Source organism: Eptesicus fuscus, chromosome 16, assembly GCF_027574615.1.
Source record: "Eptesicus fuscus isolate TK198812 chromosome 16, DD_ASM_mEF_20220401, whole genome shotgun sequence".
NCBI classification, from domain to species: Eukaryota; Metazoa; Chordata; class Mammalia; order Chiroptera; family Vespertilionidae; genus Eptesicus; species Eptesicus fuscus.
This window is the reverse complement of record NC_072488.1, coordinates 35,441,394-35,462,073: the sequence shown is the minus strand read 5'-3', so window position 1 is coordinate 35,462,073 and position 20,680 is coordinate 35,441,394. Positions and strand designations below refer to the sequence as shown.

The 20,680-nt window shown below is 42.3% G+C and overlaps 1 protein-coding gene and 1 long non-coding RNA gene across 3 annotated transcripts in view; one reads left to right on the top strand and one right to left on the bottom strand.

The window, feature by feature from the left end:
- Nucleotides 1-9,382: 9,382 nt before the first annotated feature.
- Nucleotides 9,383-11,043, bottom strand: LOC129151888 (uncharacterized). Its single transcript, XR_008558598.1, has 2 exons — nt 10,666-11,043; nt 9,383-10,166 (listed from the first exon to the last, which is right to left on the bottom strand). It is a non-coding gene; the product is annotated as an uncharacterized LOC129151888 (long non-coding RNA).
- A 368-nt stretch (nt 11,044-11,411) lies between these two features.
- Nucleotides 11,412-20,680, top strand: part of USP34 (ubiquitin specific peptidase 34) — a 243,367-nt gene continuing 234,098 nt past the window's right edge. For both annotated transcript variants that reach the window (XM_054728434.1, XM_054728433.1), the window contains exon 1: nt 11,412-12,011. In XM_054728434.1, coding sequence (XP_054584409.1) covers nt 11,969-12,011 — 43 coding nt within the window. In that variant the 5' untranslated portion in view covers nt 11,412-11,968. The remainder of the gene's footprint in view (nt 12,012-20,680) is intronic.

Genomic DNA, 20,680 nt, shown 5'->3' with positions numbered 1-20,680 from the left:
TAAAATTAAAAAAACTCACAGAATGGAAATAATAAAATAATAAGCCAGTTATTAGCCTATAGGAAAAAACTTTTCTGCTTCTGACAATGTTTGCAAATACTGAGAGCTGTCAAGTCTACAAGGTTAAAATAGAAAAGATGCCTGACCGGCGTAGCTCAGTGGTTGAGCATCAATCTATGAACCAGGAGGTCACGGTTCCATTCCCAGTCAGGGCACATGCGCAGGTTGTGGGCTCCATCCCCAGTGTGGGGTGTTCAGGAGGCAGCCGATCAATGATTCTCTCTCCTCATTGATGTTTCTATTCTCTCTCCCTCTCCCTTCCTCTCTGAAATCAATAAAAATGTATTTTTTAAAAAATAGAAGAGACCACATAACTACTTTGATTTATCCATGCATAACACCAAAAAATTGCCCTGATAAATTTTGTTGTTGGTAATCCTCACCCAAGGATATTTTTTCCATTGATTTTTTTAGAGAAGCATCAGTGTGAAAAAGACACATTGATTAGTTGCCTTCCACATGTTCCCCGACTGGGGCTGGGGATTGAACCTGCAACCCAGGTAAATGCCCTCGACCCTTGGTGTGCTGGCCACCGCTCTAACCACTGAACACACTGGCTAGGGTGGCCCCGATAAATTTTAGGAGCTAAAATGTTCTGCAGGATACTCCTTTTGGGTCAGTCATCTTTGTTCATTGAGGTGCTGTGCAGTAAATTGCCTTCTCCATAATATTTACACATTTTGTACCCCATAGAGTCTTAGCTAACTAGTTACATTGCTTGTATGCTGGACTAGGCTCTGCTTTGTCTTTCAGTTAAAAATCTCTGTGCTTCCTGATATCCAGGGTAAAGAAGAAAGACTTCCTTTAGAAACTTTTTACAAACTAGAGGATTCGTTTTTAACTCTTAGCAATGTAAACTCTGACCCCAAAACTTGTATTAATTTAAAATACAATGTCTATTTATATAATTGCATGAAATTATAATACATATTCAGGGTAGGAAATAGTCTTAACTCAAAAATTGTATCTGTTAATATTCTTTTTTTAAAATATATTTATTGATTTCAGAGGGAAGGGAGAAGGAGAGATAGAAACATCAATGATGAGAGAGAGTCATTCATTGATTGGCTGCATCCTGCACGCCCCCCACTGGGGATCAAGCCTACAACTCAGGCATGTGCCCTTGGCCGGAACGGAACCTGGGACCCTTCAGTCCGCAGGCCGATGCTCTATCCACTGAGCCAAGCCGTCTAGGGCTGTATCTGTTAATATTCATCGCCCTAACCGGTTTGGCTCAGTGGATAGAGCGTCGGCCTGCGGACTGAAGGGTACCAGGTTCAATTCCAGTCAAGGGCATGTACCTTGGTTGTGGGCACATCGTCAGTAGGGAGTGTGCAGGAGGCAGCTGAATTGATGTTTCTCTCTCATTGATGTTTCTAACTCTATCCCTCTCCCTTCCTCTCTGTAAAAAAAATCAATAAAATATATTAAAAAATATTTATCTAGAACACTGTAAGAAGAAAATTTCGAGGCTTGATCAGAAAAAAAAATATTTATCTAACTTGTAAATTCACTAATCTATTGTATTTGCTTCATTCCTTTCTTAGTTCTTCAAAGCTAATATATTCAGGGTGATCTCTGATGCAGTATAATTTTGTTTCCATGAATTTATATGTCTATTTTTCCATGAATTTATATTTAAAGGAACTTCCAGAATCTTTCTGAATTCAGTCATCACAAGATAAGTTGATTAGTAATGAATTTCCTGAATTTAATGGAATCACAACTCTTGAATAGCTCCAGAGTTACTTCATAAATGTAAAGTTACAACCTCAAGCAAAAGTCATAGGTTTTGGTAAGTCTGAACTATTTAAAATTTCTCAGGCTGCCTCTGCTAAATAAGTTTGAGAATGTGCCTGGATTTTCAGTCATCTGCTTAGTCAAGCTGACTCATTTCAGAAAATCCTTGGAATATTGGAGATAAGAATGTCAGAATAATCTTGAAAAATATGCCCTCAAATAGAATAGTCCAGCTGTAGCCCGGCCGGCGTGGCTCAACAGTTGAGCATCGACCTATGAACCAGGAGGTCAAGGTTCGATTCCCGGTCAGGGCACATGCCCGGGTTGTGGGCTCAATCCCCAGTGGGGGCGTGCAGGAGGCGGCCAATCCATGATTCTCTCTCATCATGGATGTTTCTCTCTCTCTCTCTCTCTCTCTCTCTCTTCCTTCCTCTCTGAAATCAATAAAAATATATATATTTAAAAAAAAGAATAGTCCAGCTGTAGTTCTGTGAAAGCATATTGCTTTTTATGAAACTTCTGAAATAGAAGCTGAAAGTCATGAGACAAGTTTGAAAAGTTCCTCACAGTGCAGATCTGAGCCTTCTCATTGCACCTCTCAATCTACCCAGGAGGTGTCGTCCATTCTGGTTTCAGACATAATCTAAATGTCTTTTCCAATTTAAAATTCCTGCTTAGACTTCTTTTCTGCCCGTATACCTTTGGATCTTAGGCTCAATAAGACAAACTGAATTTTTCCCACCCTATCTCTATAAAATTCAAAACAATCTAGTTCTCCTTCAATGTTCCTTTTCTCAATAGCACCAACATCCCTTTCAGTTTTCATGCAAGAAATCTGGGAATCACCTTTGACATGTCCCGTACTCTCACATATCCCCTCACTAAGTTTTATTCAAGTCTACAACATAAGAATAGATCTTAAATCCACCTACTTCTCTCTTCCATTGCCATTAACCTAGGTCTCATCTTTCCTGGATTACTGAAATAGCCTTCTAATAGGTTTACAATATGCACATCACCTGGAAATCTTAGGCCCCAGCTATTGAATCAGAACCTGTATTTTAACAAATCTCTACGTTATTCCTATGCACAATGAAGATTCTTTTCCCAATGCAAACCTGATTGTGTTACCTCCATGCTTACAACATGGTATGACTGGTACAGTAATAAAGCAATTGATTATATTTCTGAAATGGAAAAACAGCATATTGTTTCAACAATATATATGATGGCTTATTGAGGTTGCATACATGCGAATACAAATGGTCGTTCGTTCAATGTCTTTTTTTTTAAAATATATTTTATTGATTTTTTTACAGAGAGGAAGAGAGAGGGATAGAGAGTTAGAAACATCGATGAGAGAGAAACATCGATCAGCTGCCTCTTGCACACCCCCTACTGGGGATGTGCCCGCAACCAAGGTACATGCCCTTGACCAGAATCGAACCTGGAACCCTTGAGTCCGCAGGCCGACGCTCTATCCACTGAGCCAAACCGGTTTCAGCTCAATGTCTTATTCAAAGTTGGAAGTGCTAACAACGTATTCCATCTAAATGGCAATTAGGTTCTGTTATAGCTCATGATATTTAAAAATTGCAATTATCATGGGGAAATTTTTAAAATTAAAAGATTATCATGATACTGTTCAGCAATAAAAAAGAAAAACAGTACTTAATACATGCAACAAAATGGATGCATTTCAAAAACATTGTTTGTTAAAGAAGCCAGATACAAATTTATGTCTAAGATGTAGATGGCATTCTCTTAAGTTGCTCACTGCACAGGGCTAACTGTACATCAAAGGTTCCAGTAAGACAGGCATCATGAAGTTCATGAATACCAAAAAACAAGTTCTACCGTATCTTCATCTCCACCTAGCATCACTATCACCCTTTTCTGATTAATTAGTTCATCTCCCTCCAGAACTTTTATTTCAAAACTATAGTTCTTTCAGTCTGGCATAATCCTAACTTCTCCTTGACTCCAGATGACCTTTGCCTCTTATTTCAGGAAAAGACCCCAAATCATCTGATGGGAACTCCCTCAATTTCTGATCATCAAATGTATGCACATGGGTACCCATTATCAAAGTCCAATCCTTCTACCCTTGCAATGGATTCCATCCTCTCTCACCTTCTTAGAAAAATTACAGCAACCACTCTGACTTTTCTGTCCTGGTATTATCACCTTCTGTTTCTGGCACAAATTATTTAACCTCTCTATACCTTATTATTCTCTTCTGGAAAATAGGGAGAACAATAGCACACAGCATACAAGGTGCTTGAGAGAATTAAATGAGTGCTGAGAACAGTGTATGTTGCACAGTATGTACAGTAAGTTACCTATGATTAATTTCATCTTTCTACTACCATTTATCCCACTTTCTCTTTGAGTCCAAAGTCTTTTTAAATATATTTTTTATTGATTTCAGAGAGGAAGGGAGAGGGAGAGATAGAAACATCAATGATGAAAGAGAATCGTTGATTGGCTGCCTCCTGCACGCCCCCCACTGGGGATTGAGGCCGCAACCCGGGCATGTGCCCTTGACTGGACCCTTGAGTCCCCAGGTTGACGCTTTATCCACTGGGACCCTTGAGTCCCCAGGTTGACGCTTTATCCACTGAGCCAAACCAGCTAGGCTGAGTCCAAAGTCTTAAAATAGTTTTTTACTTTAATAGTTTCTTCTATAAATGGTCTTCAGTCTACTGTAATGAGGCTTCCGTGTCCATAATTCCATCTCCCATGACCTCCATGAATAATCCTATGAATAATTTTGTAGATCTTGTTTTACTTGACTTCCCAGCATTCCAAAATTGTCATCTTTTCCCTTGGCTTAATTGGTACCAAACTTCCCTCCCCACTCCCTTAACGGATTCATTACTCTTTGGGATATCTTCTCTTCCTCTAATCCAATTCAAATTCCTCAAGGCTCTGTCTCAGGTTTTCTTTCACTGTATAGTATTACTTCTCCCTATATTACTTCATGACTTCATGTACCATTTGTGGCAGACACTGTAAGTAAACTGACTTAATTCCCACTGCCAGCTAGCTTTTCCTTGAGGCTTAAATGTGGCCATGTGACAATTCTGGGAAGTGAGACCAAAAGTAAAGTTAGCTGTAGGGCTTTCTTGAAAGTTTTTGCTTTCCTGATGAGGACAGTTGAGGGAAGTGGTTCTTTCCTCCCCCTTCATGTGTGGAACCTGTAATGCTGAATGCATAGCAGTTCTCCTCCCCTCCCCCATATAACAAAGAGCTAGTATACTAAGGATTGTTTTCATATTTACATTTCCAGTCTGGGACTTTCTTCTGATCTTTAGATCAACATAACTGCCAGCTCAACAACTCCTTCTGGTTGTCTCACAGGCACCTCAAGTTGAGCAGTTCTAAAAATAGTACATCTCTTTATTGACCCCATCCCCCTCTGGTCCTTCAAGTGATACCTATCTTGGTAAATGGAACCACTATATCCAGTTGTGCATATCAGAAATCTGGATACATCCCCGATACCATCATCTCCCCATATCCATAAACCAAGTCTTGTTCTTTTTACCCCTAAAATATTCTTAGATGAACTCACTTTTTATGCATTTCCTTCCTATAGCCTTAGTTCAAGCTATCATCATCATCATCTTTCTGGATTATTACTACTGCTAGTAACCCTCTGTTGTCTCTACCTCCAATCCATTCTCTATAGATTACTCAAACTATTTTAAAATACAAATATGATTGTATAGCTTCCATACTTCAATTGCTTTTAGGATCTAAGCCAGTATCTTAGCAAGATCTGTGGTGCTCTGCAAAATCTGACTTGGGCCTTCTCCCACAATCATGTTCTAGTTATACTGGCTTTATTTTTGTGTTTCAGGGATTTTGCTGTTCTCTATATCTGCATGCTACTTATATTAGTTTTCTATTTTTTTGCTGTAACAAATTACCACAAATTTAGTGGCTTAAAACTAAATTTATTTAAATATATATATATTTTTGATTTTTTACAGAGAGGAAGGGAGAGGATAGAGAGTTAGAAACATCAATGAGAGAGAAACATTGATCAGCTGCCTCCTGCACACCCCCTACTGGGGATGTGCCCAAAACCAAGGTACATGCCCTTGACTGGAATTGAACCTGGGACCCTTCAGTCCGCAGGCCAACGCTCTATCCACTGAGCCAAACCAGTTAGGGCCCTTTCTGCTTTCAAAGCTAGGAAATTGCATCTCTCTGATCACTCTTGTGTAGTCATAGCTCCCCCTGAATAAAGTTGGGAAAGGTTCTCTAATTTGAAAGCTGCATATAATTAATTGAGCACACATGAATAATCTAAAATAATCTTCCTTTTGCCATGTTAAAGTACCATGTTCAGATTCTGGGGATTAGGACATGGACATCTTTGGGAGTGTGTGTGTGTGTGTCGGCGGGGGGGGGGTGGGGGTGGGGGGGTATTACTGTGCCTACCACACGTTTTAGTAAGTGTAAAACTCCAATATTGACTTTAGGGTTTTTGTTAGGTAACCAAATGTCTTACATAGCAACAAGTAGGCCGTTAGTTGCTAGCACTGATTTAGCTGCTCAACACCACCAGGTACCCAAGCCTTCTCTTTTTTTCTATTCTGTCATCTTTAATGCCTTGGCTTTTGCTTACAGGCTTATTGTGTCATGATAGCTGCTGCTTCTCCACATATCACATTTGTATCCAAGGCAGATAGAGAGGGAAGGATGGTGTACTAGATACCATCAGTGCTCCTAGTTCTTTTTTTTTTTTTTTGCTCCTAGTTCTTATCACTTCGGTGCACAGTGGCCAGACTTCCAGCTGTTAGCATGTTTTTTCTATGCCTGAAGGTTTTCTTCGGCTGCTTGAGAAGCCTGCTTTGCTGCCTATAAATCCTCCTAACAATCAGTGACTAAAAAGAGTAAATACCTAGCTTCTTTGTCCCTTGGGTAGGATGATTTTAAGGCATGTTTTATAATTACTTGTAGTTTCCCAGTAGGATTAGGTTCCAGATACTCTTAAGAAAAAAGGGTTAGGCCTGGCCAGTGTGGCTCAGTGGTTGAGTGCCAACCTATGAACCAGGAGGTCATGGTTCGATTCCCACTCAGGGCACATGCCCGTGTTGTGGGCTTGATCCCCAGTAGGAAGCATGCAGGAGGCAGCGATCAATGATACTCTGTCATCACTGATATTTCCATCTCTCTCTCCTCTCCCTTCCTCTCTGAAATGAAAAAAGTATCCTATATAATAAAAGGGTAATATGCAAATAGACCAAACAGCAGAACAACCAATCAAAGCATAATATGCTAATAATATGCTAAAGCTGCTCAACTGCTCGCTATGACGTACACTGACCACCAAGGGTGAGATGCTCTGACCGGTAAGTTAGCTTGCTGCTGGGGTCCAGCCGATTGGGACTGAGCGAGATGGGCTGGACACACCCTGTAGCCCTCCCGCGGTCCCTCCCCTTGCACCTGTGGGGTCCCTAAGCCTGGCCTGTGCCCTCTCACAATCTGGGACCCCTTGGGGGAGGTCGGAGAGCTGGTTCAGCCCAATCCCACAGGCCAAGGCCTGTTCCCCCTGGGAGTGGGCCTAAGCTGGCAGGTGGACATCCCCCCAGGGCTCCCGGACTTCGAGAGGGTGCAGGCCTGGCTGAGGGACCCCCTGCCCAGTGCACAAATTTTCGAGCACCGGGCCTCTAGTATATATAGTACTACATATAGTAGTAGTAGTATATACTAGAGGCCCGGTGCACTAAAATTTGTGTGTGGGGGGGTCCCTCAGCCTGGCCTGCGCCCTCTCAGGGGATGTCCACCTGCCGGCTTAGGCCCGCTTCCCTAGGGGGAGCAGGCCTAAGCCATCAGTCGGACATCCTTAGTGCTGCCGAAGGGGCGGGAGCGGCTCTTGCCACTGCCAGTCAGCCCAGCTTCTGGCTGAGCGGAGTTCCCACTGTGGGAGTGCACAGATCACCAGGGGGAAGCTCCTATGTGGAGCGTCAGCCCCTAGTGGTCAGTGCACATCATAGTGACTGGTCGTTTCATTGTTAGGGTCAATTTGCATATTACCTTTTTATTATATAGGATGACTTTAACCTACAAATCCAGAGACAAAAATCTTATTTCAGTAACAGCAATCAGAATGCTAAGGAGGACAAATAATTTCCACAGCAATAATGATTTTCCAATGTTATGTTGGGCTGGTTTCCAGGGAAGTACCTAAGAATATACTATTTGAAATATACAAGCTTGAGAATTAGAAATTTCATAGATTGTATAATTTTACTCAAAGCAAAATTCTACCACTAGATGGTGACATGTATACAAATTATTGAAAAGTCATCAGCAATCTACTAGCTATCAAAGGTATATGGTAGCCGAAACCGGTTTGGCTCAGTGGATAGAGCGTCAGTCTGAGGACTGAAAGGTCCCAGGTTTGATTCCAGTCAAGGGCATGTATGTTGGTTGCGGGCACATCCCCAGTGGGGGGTGTGCAGGAGGCAGCTGTTCGATGTTCCTCTCTCATCGATGTTTCTAGCTCTCTATCCCTCTCCCTTCCTCTCTGTAAAAAATCAATAAAATATATTAAAAAAAAAAAGTTATATGGTAGTTCCTGATTAGTTTTAAAATCAATGTACAAGAGGAGATAATTTGTCAGATTCTGTTCCATAATTCTTTTAGAATTCACATCTCTCAAGTATATTAAAAAGTCTCTGTTGACACATATACCAAGATAGCTCTGAAGAGTGAAGACTATGGAGTCAGGAAGCAGGCAGGCAACCTTCTTATTAGCTTCTATGCTCTTATCTATTTACAAGCAGCTGAAGTAAAGGGTTGGTAAACTACAACCCATAGGCCAAATATGGCTAATTACCGGTTTTTGTGTGGCCTGTGGGCTAAGAAAAAATTTTAAATGGTTAAAAAAAATTTCAAATTCCATTAATAAAGTTTTATTGGAGTATAGCCACACTTATTCAGTATATATTCTCTATGGCTCCTTTTCTGCTTAGAGTGGAGTAGTTGGGATAAGAAATAGAGAGTAAGCCCTAACCCGTTTGGCTCAGTGGATACAGTGTTGGCCTGCGGTCAGAAGGGTCCCGGGTTTGATTCCGGTCAAGGGCATGTACCTTGTTTGTGGGCTCATCCCCAGTAGGGGGTGTGCAGGAGGCAGCTGATTGATGTTTCTCTCTCATCAATGTTTCTCTCTCATCAATGTTTCTAACTCTTTATCCCTCTCCCTTCCTCTCTGTGAAAAAATCAATAAAATATATTTTAAAAAAAAGAAATAGAGAGTAAAATATTTACTGTATCTGGCCCTTCACAGAAGTTTGTTGAACCCTGAAGTGATGATTAAGTGATCATACATGGGAATAACCCTCTAATCAATCCTCACCTGAGGGCATGCTTAGAGAAAAACATCGATCGGTTGGTTGCCTTCTGTGTGTACCCCGACCGAAACCAGGGTATGTGCCCTGATCGGGAATCAAACTGGCAACCTTTCAGTGCACTGGATGAAGCTCCAACCAACTGAGCCACTCCGGCCGGGGCAAGATCCTCAAATTATTTCACATAATTTTTTAAAGAAGAAAAACTAGAAAGCAACTGATTAAAAAAATATTTAAATGTCAGAATATGTGGTAGTTTTCCAATTACAAGAACTGTTAGGTGTCCTCTGTGGTCTTAAAAGCATAGTTGACAGTTAACTTACAAGTAATTATCAAAAGAAAAGCTGAATCAGTTAGGGTACAAATAATGGAAATATAAGTGTGGATTAAGGAAAAGGGATTTTTCTTACATAAGCAGGGGATAGAAGCTGCTCAAGGATGTATCAGTGATCCACCCACACCTTATACTAATGTACTATCAACTTTATGGTGGCATTTATCTTGTTTGTGGTTTCATTGTCAAAAAAAAAATCAAAATGGATGCTGTATTACTCAGTGCATCAGGAGCATGTTTCAGGCAGAAAGAACTAAGGGTTAAGGAGCATGTCTGCTGAATTTGCCCCTTTTATTAGGAATGGGCAATTCTTTTCAAAAGACCCACTCTGCAGAATTTTTTTTTTTTTTTACAAATTTGTAGAAATTATTTTTATATGTTTCCACTTATTTGTATCTTCAATTTCTTCCCACCCCTTTTATTGAATTTATTGGGGGGGGGGGGAATACTGGTTAACAAAACTACACAGGTTTCAGGTGCCCAGAGCCACAACCGATCATCGGCATGACGCGTTCACCACCAACTCTGCAGCTTTTCCGCTTCCATTTCGTTGGCAAGAACTCAAACGTATGGCCAGCCCGAGAGAAATCATACCATGGTTGGCTTTCAATCAGTCACCAACATTCCTGGGGGCTTTCCTGAGACAGAGGTCTCTCAGATGGCACCTGGAAAAACAAACAAACACACACCACTTGGGTTGGGCAGGTTTTCCTGGGGGCAGGGAAGAGGGACGGCGGGGTGGGGAGTGGGGGTTGGGACGGATATTGGATGGGCGATGTCTGCCCACAGGGCCTCAAGTCGACGAAGCCCAGATTTTGTGGGAGAGATGGGAAGGGAAGAGGATGTCGGGAGAGCTCCACAGGCCCAAGGAGCACCTGCTCCCCGGGAGCCACTGCCAACAGGATGGGCGGCGACCTGACGGCATCAGCCTCAGGCGGCAGCCAAGCCGAGGCTCCGGGATGGCGGTCCCGGCCGGGCGCGGTGGTGGGGGGCCGGCTGCCGCGGAATCCATGAAAGAATTCCTACTCACTAGATGGTGTGGGCACAGGTCTAACCAGAGTCCGCACCCTCCCTTGGGGGCTCTTCAGTCACCTCTCTCAGAACCAGGCTGGGTACAGAAATCGGCGAGGGAGGGAGGCGTGAGGACAATTCCCCAAGGCTCACCATCGCTAGGGAACCAACCCTGCACCTCAGCGGCGTCCCCTTCCCGCCCGTCCTTCCGGCTCCGGCCCCAGCTTCACGCCCCGTTAAAGCGGCTCTGCCCCCGAAGCATCCTCCGCCGTCTCAGGTGAAGCGCTTCAGAGGGGCAGTTCCCGAGGGGCCCGCTCGCGTGAAAAGGAGGAGATGCCCAGGTGGACGCCTCCCGCCGCCATTTCTCGTCTCCTCAGGCGTCTCACTGCTCGAGGGAGGAGGAGCCCGCAGGACTGAAGGTAGCGAGGGACCCGGATGCAGGTTCAGCCGACCCGGGCCGGTCCAGCCTCACAAAGCCCGGCGGGGAGAGGGCCGTGCGCCCCAACGCGGGCTGCGGCGTCGGCCCGGGCCCCCACGCCCGCCCCTCCTCCCCGCCTCCCCCCGATTCGCAGCGCGGGGGGGGGGGCGATGTGGGGGAAAGCGGCGCCCACTTCCCTTCGCGAGCCCTGAGGGAAGATGGCGAAGCTCAAGGGCGGGGGTCAGAGCGGCGCCCGCTGGGCCTCGGCGCCCGCGGAGGGGGCCGTCGTGGGCGACGCCGCGCAATCGCGACCCGCTCGGCGCCTCCGCCATCTTCTACTCACTCGGCCCGCCTCCCCCCCCCCCCCCCGCGGCCGCGCTGGCTGCCGTCTCCCTTCCGGCCGCCGACGGAGATCCGGGCGGGGCGGGGCGGGGGGCGGACGCGCCGAGGGGGTGGGCCGAGGGCGGGGAGGCCGGACGGAAGAGGAAAGGGAGGGCAGCGAGCGGGCCGCGGCGGGGAGCGGAGCGTGCGGCGTGTGTGCGGAGGCCGAGTGGGAGGGCGGGAGGCGAGGCGAGGGCGGGAGGCGGAGGAATGAGAGCGCGCGGCGCTTCTCGTGGGCTCCTTCGCCCGGACGGAAAGAGCCGAGCGCAGCCCGAACGCTCTATTAAAATGGCGGCGGCGTCGGCGGTGGCCGCGGCGTCTGGTCGGTGAAGTGACTCTGCTGCTTCTTTCCCCACCCGCCCCCTCCCTCCCTCTCCCCTCCCCCCGTCCTTCCCCCCCCTTCCCCGCCGCTGGCGCCTCCGCGCCCCTCCGGCCTGCGCACCTCCCCTCGCCCCCCTCCTCTCCCCCGCCCGCTCCGGGGATCGCCGGCCCCCTCCCCCATCCTGCTCCCGCCCCGTCCCCGCCGCCGCCCGCCCTCGTCGCCTCCCCGCCCCGCCGGCCGGCCGGCCCCCTCCTCCGCCTCTCTCCCCTCCCCCCCGCCGGTCGGGATCAGTCAGCGCGATCCGAAGCGGGGGAGGGGGGGGCGGCGGCCGAACGATGTGTGAGAACTGCGCAGACCTGGTGGAGGTGTTAAATGAAAGTAAGTAGCCGCGGCGGCGCCTGTCGGGGTGCACGGCTTGGGGACCCCGCGCTGCCTGGCCGGCCGCTGCGGCCTGCGGGAGGGACGGCCGAGCCGGCGGCGTGCGGGCCTAGCGCCGCGGGAAGGTGCGCGGTGGCGCGGCCGCCGCGCCGCCTCAGGCCCAGCTCGGCCGGCTCACCTGGGCGCCCGGGAGGGGGCCGCCGCGGAGCTGCAGCCAGGCCGGGCCCGGCGGCCTCGGCGCCGGGAAAGTTTCCTCATTACAGGTGTCAATTAACGAGGCACTAATGAGCCTTCTCCTTTCCCGGTGGGGAGGGGAGGGGAGGGGAGGGGAAGGGCGGCCGAGAGCCGGCTTCCCTCCGCCGTCCGGACCCTGCGACCCTCCGGCCGCCCTCTGATTTTCGGGGTGCTGCCGAGGCCTCGCGTACCTGCTGGTTTTCTTTAAACTCCCTGGGAGGAGGATGGTGGTTTCTCCCTCCCTCGGCGTGTGTGTGGGTGTGTGAACACCTTCTGCCAGACCTTCAACACCTGGAAATGAACTGTGGTAGGGGTGATTGGAAACTTCATACTATTCTAAAAAATTAATGCTGTTTCTTAGTGTGCCATTCGTCGTTTTAATGGTGAAATCTGTCATACTAAGGAGAGTATTGTACCTCAGACACCATCCCGACATAGTCAATGGCCTGTCTCCTGGAATAAAAGGCCTTATTCCTTATACTTTTGATTATTAAAGACTGTTAATGCATGTACATTGATCTTTTCTAGCCAGATTTAAAATTTTTATTCCCGACCCTTGCAAGATGGTATTTTAGCTTAAAGAAACAAGCTATATTGCAAGTTAACTACTTCTGGGCCCAAAGGCCTAGTTGGACCAGGTGATTTAGATAAAAGGGTAACATACAGAAACTTGATTGTTAAGGAAATGCTCATTTACCAACAGCTTTTGTAGGTTTTGGATTTGTGTTGTGTGTGTGATATTTTGAAAGACTTTCAAACTACCTATTTCCTAATTATGATTCTTTAAGACAATTGATTCATAAAATGTATCATCTTCTTTGTGTTTGAATTTCACTTTAGTGACCAAAGGCAATAATAAACGTGGAAAGGTATTCAGTTTACTTTCAACTGAGTGTTTACTTCCTGAAAGGTGGAAGCAGGGTTTTGCCCATATTCAAACTATACTTTCCAATAATTGTGCCATTATGAAATTTCCTACATTTTTAAAGTTATTTGTATTTTGAGATACTTTTATTGTTGGTGTAGGTGGTTTGATATACTGATAAGCCTAAGTCCTTTTTTAAGTACTTATTTCAGTAAACTGTAGTATGTATCTTAGACATAAGTTGTGTGCTTATGGCTTGGTTCTGAAATTGGAAAATGAATAGCCTTGCTGTGTAATATATTAGGAAAAATTGCTTTGAATAATTTTGTTGGTGTTTTAAAAATTAAACTTAACCAGTAAAATTAATTTTAAACATAGTTTCTAAATAAACTGAAGTTAATCTTTATTATTTTTTGAAAAGAGACATAGTGAAAGGTCTTATTGAGGATTATTTGTGAACCCCCTAGAACTCTGTTTAGGAGCACTCAAACATTTAATGGATTTATGGAGAGTTAGAAATAGTATGGAGAATTGAAGTAGAATTTAGTTTTTATTACCTTTAAGTAAATACAGTTAGTTGAACAAGGTTCACAAAATTTGTCCAGGCAGACCTTCTAAAAAACCTGTTATTTTTTGAAAACCTGCTTTAATGAACAAAAATAGGATTTCCTATTTGTGTATGAGCCAATGATTTCTGAAAATACTGAGACAGTTTGTTAGTATTTTCTTTAAGGCTCAGTTTGAAAATTTGCCTCCTAAACACAATCTCACAGTGATAACTTCCTTTAAAAAAAAAAAAGTTACTTAAGCAATTTTTTTTGTAGGTTATACCGAGCTATTATAAGTTGCTTCCTTCCCCCTCCTCACACATCCCCTCCATTATTATTTTTTCTTTGTGTAGTTCCTGTATTTCATACTAACATTTATCTATGACTGGATAGGAGTGTACTGTTGGAACTTGAAACTTGTTGAATTGCAGTGTAGGTATATGTCTTCGTGCTAATCTGGTTCACAATAATTATTAAGACTACTTTTCCCCTTCATAGGTTGTGCAAAAATGAGCATCAATTCATTCTTGATTAGAAATTCAGAGTTAAAGTACCAAAATATTGTGCTCAGAATTCATTTCTCAGTATAACTCCCTGTAACAGTTTAACCAAGAGAAGAAATAAAACTATATTTTTGGGTGTTACATTTCAAGTTGATGTTGAAAAATAATTAATTTAAAAAGTACCAAAAACTTAATTTCTTTTAAAGTTTACAACCTCTGACCAAACTTGAAGAAGTCTGCCTGGACACACCAGTAAATGTGCAATCTGAAAATTTTGTGTTTTAAATAAAAGGGTAAACATATGTGGATAGTATATGGCTTTATATCTGATATACAGAGTTTTGACAAGGTAAGGACTTCAGATGAATTATTTACTTTAAAATCTTGTAGAATGTAAAGTAGTTAAGATAAAAATTGGTAGTAACAGAATGTGAGTAGTTTTTGATGAGACTATTAATACCAGTTATACCTCTATTCCTGCTGAGAGTCTGAAGCTGTAAACTTTTTAACTGTGGAACATATATCCGTATACAGACACAATTTTGCCAGCAGGTAGGCCCATTGAAGCCTGTCTGTAGAACCAGGCTAAGGATCCCATAATGAGGACTCTTTTTAATGTGGTCTTGACAGATATCCTAAAACTTGAAATTACATTTCCAAATAGCATTTGGCTGTAGTGTTAGAAAAAAATCTCAACAGTGCTAACATTTGAATTTCCATGTTACTTTCATGCTTTGTTTTTAATAAAGAAGACATTTAAATATATTTTTATTGATTTCAGAGAGAAGGGAGAGGGAGAGAGGGAGAGAGAGAGAGAGAGAAACATCAATGATGAGAGAGAATCATTGATCAGCTGCCTCCTACTCCTTCCTGTGGGGATGGATGGAACCCACAACCAGGGCAGCATGTGCCCTTGACCGGAATTGAATCTGGGACCCTTCAGTTCACATGCCAATGCTCTATCCACTGAACCAGACTGGCTAGGGCAAGAGGACATTTTTTTTTTTTTAATATATCTTTATTGATTTCAGAGAGGAAGGGAGAGGGAAAGAGAAACAGAAACATCAATGATGAGAGAGAATCATTGACTGGCTACCTCCTGCACGTCCCCTAATGGGGATCAAGCCTGTAACCCAGGCATGTGCCTTTGACCGGAATCGAGCCTGGGACCCCTCAGTCCGCAGGCCGATGCTCTATCCACTAAGCCAAATCAGCCAGGGCAAGAGGACACTTTTAAAAGCTTGCAATATATTGGGTGAATTTTGCTGTATCAGTTTATGGGGTTGCATTTAGTTTAAGAGATAATTTTAAGTTTATATTCTTATGCTGCTTTTGTTGAATTTGTATGTTTGCTGCTTTTATAGCTATTTTTATGAACAGTTCACTAAGTCAGAGGCATTTTTGGATGTTTGAGAATCTGGAGGCCTGAAGTTATGCTTTGCATCATCACCATAGCTAGGTCATTAGTTAATTGAGGTCATTATTTGCCTTGGAAAGGTACATATATCCATATACTTATACTGAGAACAGTAAAAATTACTTTAAATGTACATCAGTCTTTTAAACTATTTGTAAGTTGTGGATTTTATTCTGTGTGCTGTGTTGGGTGAATTACAGTTTACCAGTTGTTTAAAATAGACAATTCATTGTCCATCCTATCCTTTGAGATAGGCAGGAACATGTATTGGTATCATTTGAAAGGTGAAAAAATTAAATCTCAGAAAGGCTAAGTGGTTTGCTTAAAGATCATCTGTCATCTGCTTAGTTAGTAGTCATATCTAAGCTAGAACTCAAGACACTCCGATACCAGTATTTGCAGAATAATTCTGTTTGCAGAATACTTTATTGAACAGTTTGTATTGGGTACTTTATCAATTCCTTGAGGTAGGTACTCTATCACCCTTTTCAGATAAGAGAACTAAGGCTTATGCAACTTGCATAGAGTCACGGGACTATTCAGTGGGAGGCAGGATTTGTACAAGATTTAATCCCAGGTCAGGCCAAAAGCCCATGCTCTTACCAGGTGTACCAGTTAATATGCGGATTTTTTTCAACAGATGGAGTTACACATATGTTGATATATATATGCAACTCGATATGTATGCTATTTTGTATTGACAGCAAGCTTCAAAACTTCATATGTCAAATTTTCTGAAGCTGTTAACATCACAGATATTTTTATGCTTAAAAATGTCGAATTTTGTGCCAAAAAAAGAGCATTTGCAGGAAGTTTTAATTCATTACTTTATTTTGAAGAAAAGTGCTGCTGCAAGTTATCGTATACTTCAGGAAGCTTCTGGTGAACATGCTCCATCTCAAGATACTTGTGAACGCTGGCTTAAATGATCTAAAAGTGATGATTTAGATGTGAAAGACAAAGAACGTCTAGGTCAACCGAAAAAGTTTGAAGACCAACAATTACAAGCATTATTGGATGAAGATGCATGTCAAACTCAAAAACTTGAGAAAGATTAAACTTTGCTCAGCAAACAATTTCCAATCGTTTACAAGCAATGGGAAAGATTTTAAAGGAAGGAAAATGGGTGCCACATCAACTGAACGAAAGACAAATGGAAAACCGAAAAGTCATCAGTAAAATGTTGCTTCAATGGCACGAAAGAAAGCCTTTTTTGCATCAAATTGTGACTGGCGATGAAAAGTGGATTTATTTTGAGAATCCCAAATGCACAAAATCATGGGTTGATCAACATCGACTGCAAGGCCAAATCGCTATGGAAAGAAGACAATGCTCTGCATTTGGTGGGATCAGGAAGGTGTGGTGTATTATGAGCTTCTAAAACCAGGTTAAACCGTTAATACTGATCGCTACCTACAACAAATAATCAACTTGAACCATGCTTTGATCGTGAAACTACCAGAATGTGCCAGAAGACATGGCAAAGTAATTTTGCTTCATGATAACGCACCATCACACACTTCAAAACCAGTTAAAGACATGTTAAAAGTTCTTGCCTGGGAAGTATTAACCCACCCGCTGTATTCACCAGACCTTGCTCCTTCAGATGACCACTTGTTTCGATCGATGGCACACGCACTTTCTGAGCAGCACTTCAAAACGTACAAAGAAGTGGAAAATTGGGTCTCTGAATGGTTTGCCTCAAAAAAAGAAAAGTTCTATTGGGACGGTATCCACAGATTACCTGAAAGATGGGGGAAATGTGTAGCTAGCGATGGACATTACTTTGAATAAAGCACTTTTGATGTTTCTCTTGAAATTATCGTGTTTTCTTTGATTACAAAATCTGCATTACTAACCGGTACACCTGGTAACATTATGCTATACTGTATAAACTTGATAATCTATTCAAGTAGAGGACATTATTATGAGTACACTGTTTGGCAAAATAAATAATTACTATATTTTTATGTATTCTAACAAATTCAGGTGTAAATCCATGGTAATTGTAGTAGAAATTTATGGTGATAAATGTAGCTGAATGGGAATCTATCTCTTAATATAGTTTGTCAGCAATGATCCCTTTAAAAAACTACACATTTCACCCTGGCTGGTGTGGCTTGGTTGGAGTTTCCTCCCTCACACCAAAGGGTTGCAGGTTCCATCCCCAGTTGGGGCCCATACCCAGATTGCAGTTTGAGTCCCGAGGCAGACAATCGATGTTTCTCTCTCAAATCGATGTTTTTCTTTCTCTCTCCCTCTTCCTTCCTCTCTCTCTCTCAAATCAATAAAAAACAAACACATGTCCTCAGGTGAGGAAAAAACCAAAAAAATCTACATATTTCTCTCTGGTTTTTTAGATAACTACACAGGCACTACATAGTCAAATCATTAGTAACAACATTTTTTGGTAGATTTTTATTATTTGAACTGATGCCTAAAATTGGAAATTTTATTTCATGACAAAATGAAGTCCCAAATTATGGATTTATATTTGGTAAATTAATCTTGCTACATATATATCCTCTTAAACCAGTTAATACTTGGAATAGTTTTTCAAAAATAATAGTATTCACGATTTTAATTCAAATATTTGTATAAAGTAATTTATAAACCATAGAACTACAAACATAGTTATGAAGGCTTTCTGCATAGTCAATGGCAACTATTGATGACTAGCTTTAGCATTGTGTTCATGAAATGTTAATGTTATATGTTTAATACTGAGAGTATATATCTACTAGTATTTCCTGTTTATTGAGAATTTTTAAATTTTCAGAAAGAGAAGGTCAGAAACTTTTCAATAATGACTTGATGAAGGTAGACAGACCGTAGCCAAATGGGCTGGGCTATCTTTCTTTTTCACTTACTCTTTTTTCCCTCTTAATTATAAAGGTTGTATATTCTTTTTTTTTTTTTTAATATATTTTATTGATTTTTTACAGAGAGGAAAGGAGAGGGATAGAGAGTTAGAAACATCGATGAGAGAGAAACATCGATTCAGCTGCCTCTTGCACACTCCCTACTGGGGATGTGCCCGCAACCAAGGTACATGCCCTTGACCGGAATCGAACCTGGGACCTTTCAGTCGGCAGGCCGACGCTCTATCCACTGAGCCAAACCAGTTAGGGCAAAGGTTGTATATTCTTATTGTAGACATTCTGAAAACACTTCAAATTTAAATCTGTGATAATCTTACCATCCAGTGATGACTCCTGTTAATGCTTTGAAATATTTTTCCATCTTTATGGTACACATTTCCATTTTAAAAATTGATAATGAGGTACACTGTATGAGTTTAATATCTAGATTGTTTAACCTAACGTGTTTGATCATCTCCTTTAACTTTTGAAAACATTTTTGTCTATATAACATTTCCATTTTGTATATAATTTAGTACTTACCTATTATTGTATATTTGTTTCCAATTCTCCCATATTATAAATAATGCTGCAGCCCTGACTGGTGGTGCTCAATGGTTAGTGTCAGACCTCGAATTGAAGGGTCTTGGATTCAATTCCTGGTCAAGGGCAAGTACCTGGGTTGCAGGTTCGATCCCTGGCCCTGTCAGGGTGCATGCGGTAGTCAACCAATCAATGTGTGTCTTTCACATTGATGTTTCTCCCTCTCTCCCTCCCTCCCTCTTACCCTCCCTCTTCCTCCCCCTGTCTCCCTTCCACCTTCTTTAAAACTTAATGGAAAAAATATCATCCGGTATGGATTAATAACACACACACACACACACACACACAGTCCTGCAAATAATCATCCTTGCATGTAAATATTTTAATACATCACTGGTTCTTTAAGATAAATTCCTAGAAGTGATTACTGTGCCAGAAATACAAACACTTGGTTTATATTATCCAATTTCCAGAAAGGATATACCGATTTCCATTCTTTTACCAGTGTCTTCACAACTTGGGTACTCTCACTTGTACAGAATATTATCCTTAAAAAAGTGTTGTTTTGGCTAGTAAGTTTAAACACATTTTTATTGGCTATTTGCATTTATTTAATGGTACAAATGTACCTTTTTAGCTTTTAATGTTTTGTATTAACTTATAAGAGCTGTTCCCTTATTAAGTATATCAACCCTTGGTCATATTCAGCATGTATCTTTTTTTCCTGCTTTTTTGTTTGCTTTTTTATTTTGGCATTTTTAATTACTGGTTTAAAAAATGTTTTATATTGTGCGGCTTCTCCATTGTTGCCTGTCTAAAATATAATATATGGTTATCATATTGCTTGCTTAAACCACTGTAGCTCTTTATTGCCTGGAGATTAAAGGCCTAACTTCTTAGCCTGGCATATATATTGTAGCACAGTTTGCCCAAAGTCATCTCACTTTTTTTTTGTGAGGCCTTCTTAAATCTTTTTGGACCGCTTTTAAAATGACTTATACCCTTTAGTTAGAATACATACTGTGTAATAGCTCATCTTTTTATTAAAAAAAAAAATCAGCCTCCCTTGCTGAATGGTGAACTCCTTAAAGTCAGAAGCCATGTTTTATTCTTTTCCCAGTCCTGGTACAGTGCCTTGTAGAGTAGTGCTTAGTAAACATTTTAGTTAATGGAAAGCTATGGTATAAGATTGCCTAGATAAGTAAATCAATATTCATGGACCTATAATCAGTAGTGATTTATTTCATTTATTTTTTAAATTTCTGAAAGCTGCCCTAACCAGTTTGGCTCAGTGGATAGAGCATCGGCCTTCGGACTGAAAGGTCCCAGGTTCGATTCTGGTCAAGGGCATGTACCTTTGGTTTCGGGCACATCCCCAGTAGGGGGCGTGCAGGAGGCAGCTGATCGATGTTTCTCTCTCATCGATGTTTCTAACTCTCCCTCTCCCTTCCTCTCTGTAAAAAATTAATAAAATATATTTTAAAAAATTTTCTGAAAGCTTATAGTCTTTTTAAATTGTTTTTTTAGGGAGGGAAGGGGGAGGAGGGGTGAGACAGATTTGTTCCACTTATTTATGCATACATTAGTTGATTCCTTTTTAAAAAAAATATTTTTATTGATTTCAGAGAGGAAAAGAGAGAGAGAGAGAAACAACCTGGGACCCTTCGTTCCTTAGGCCGATGCTCTAATCCACTGAAC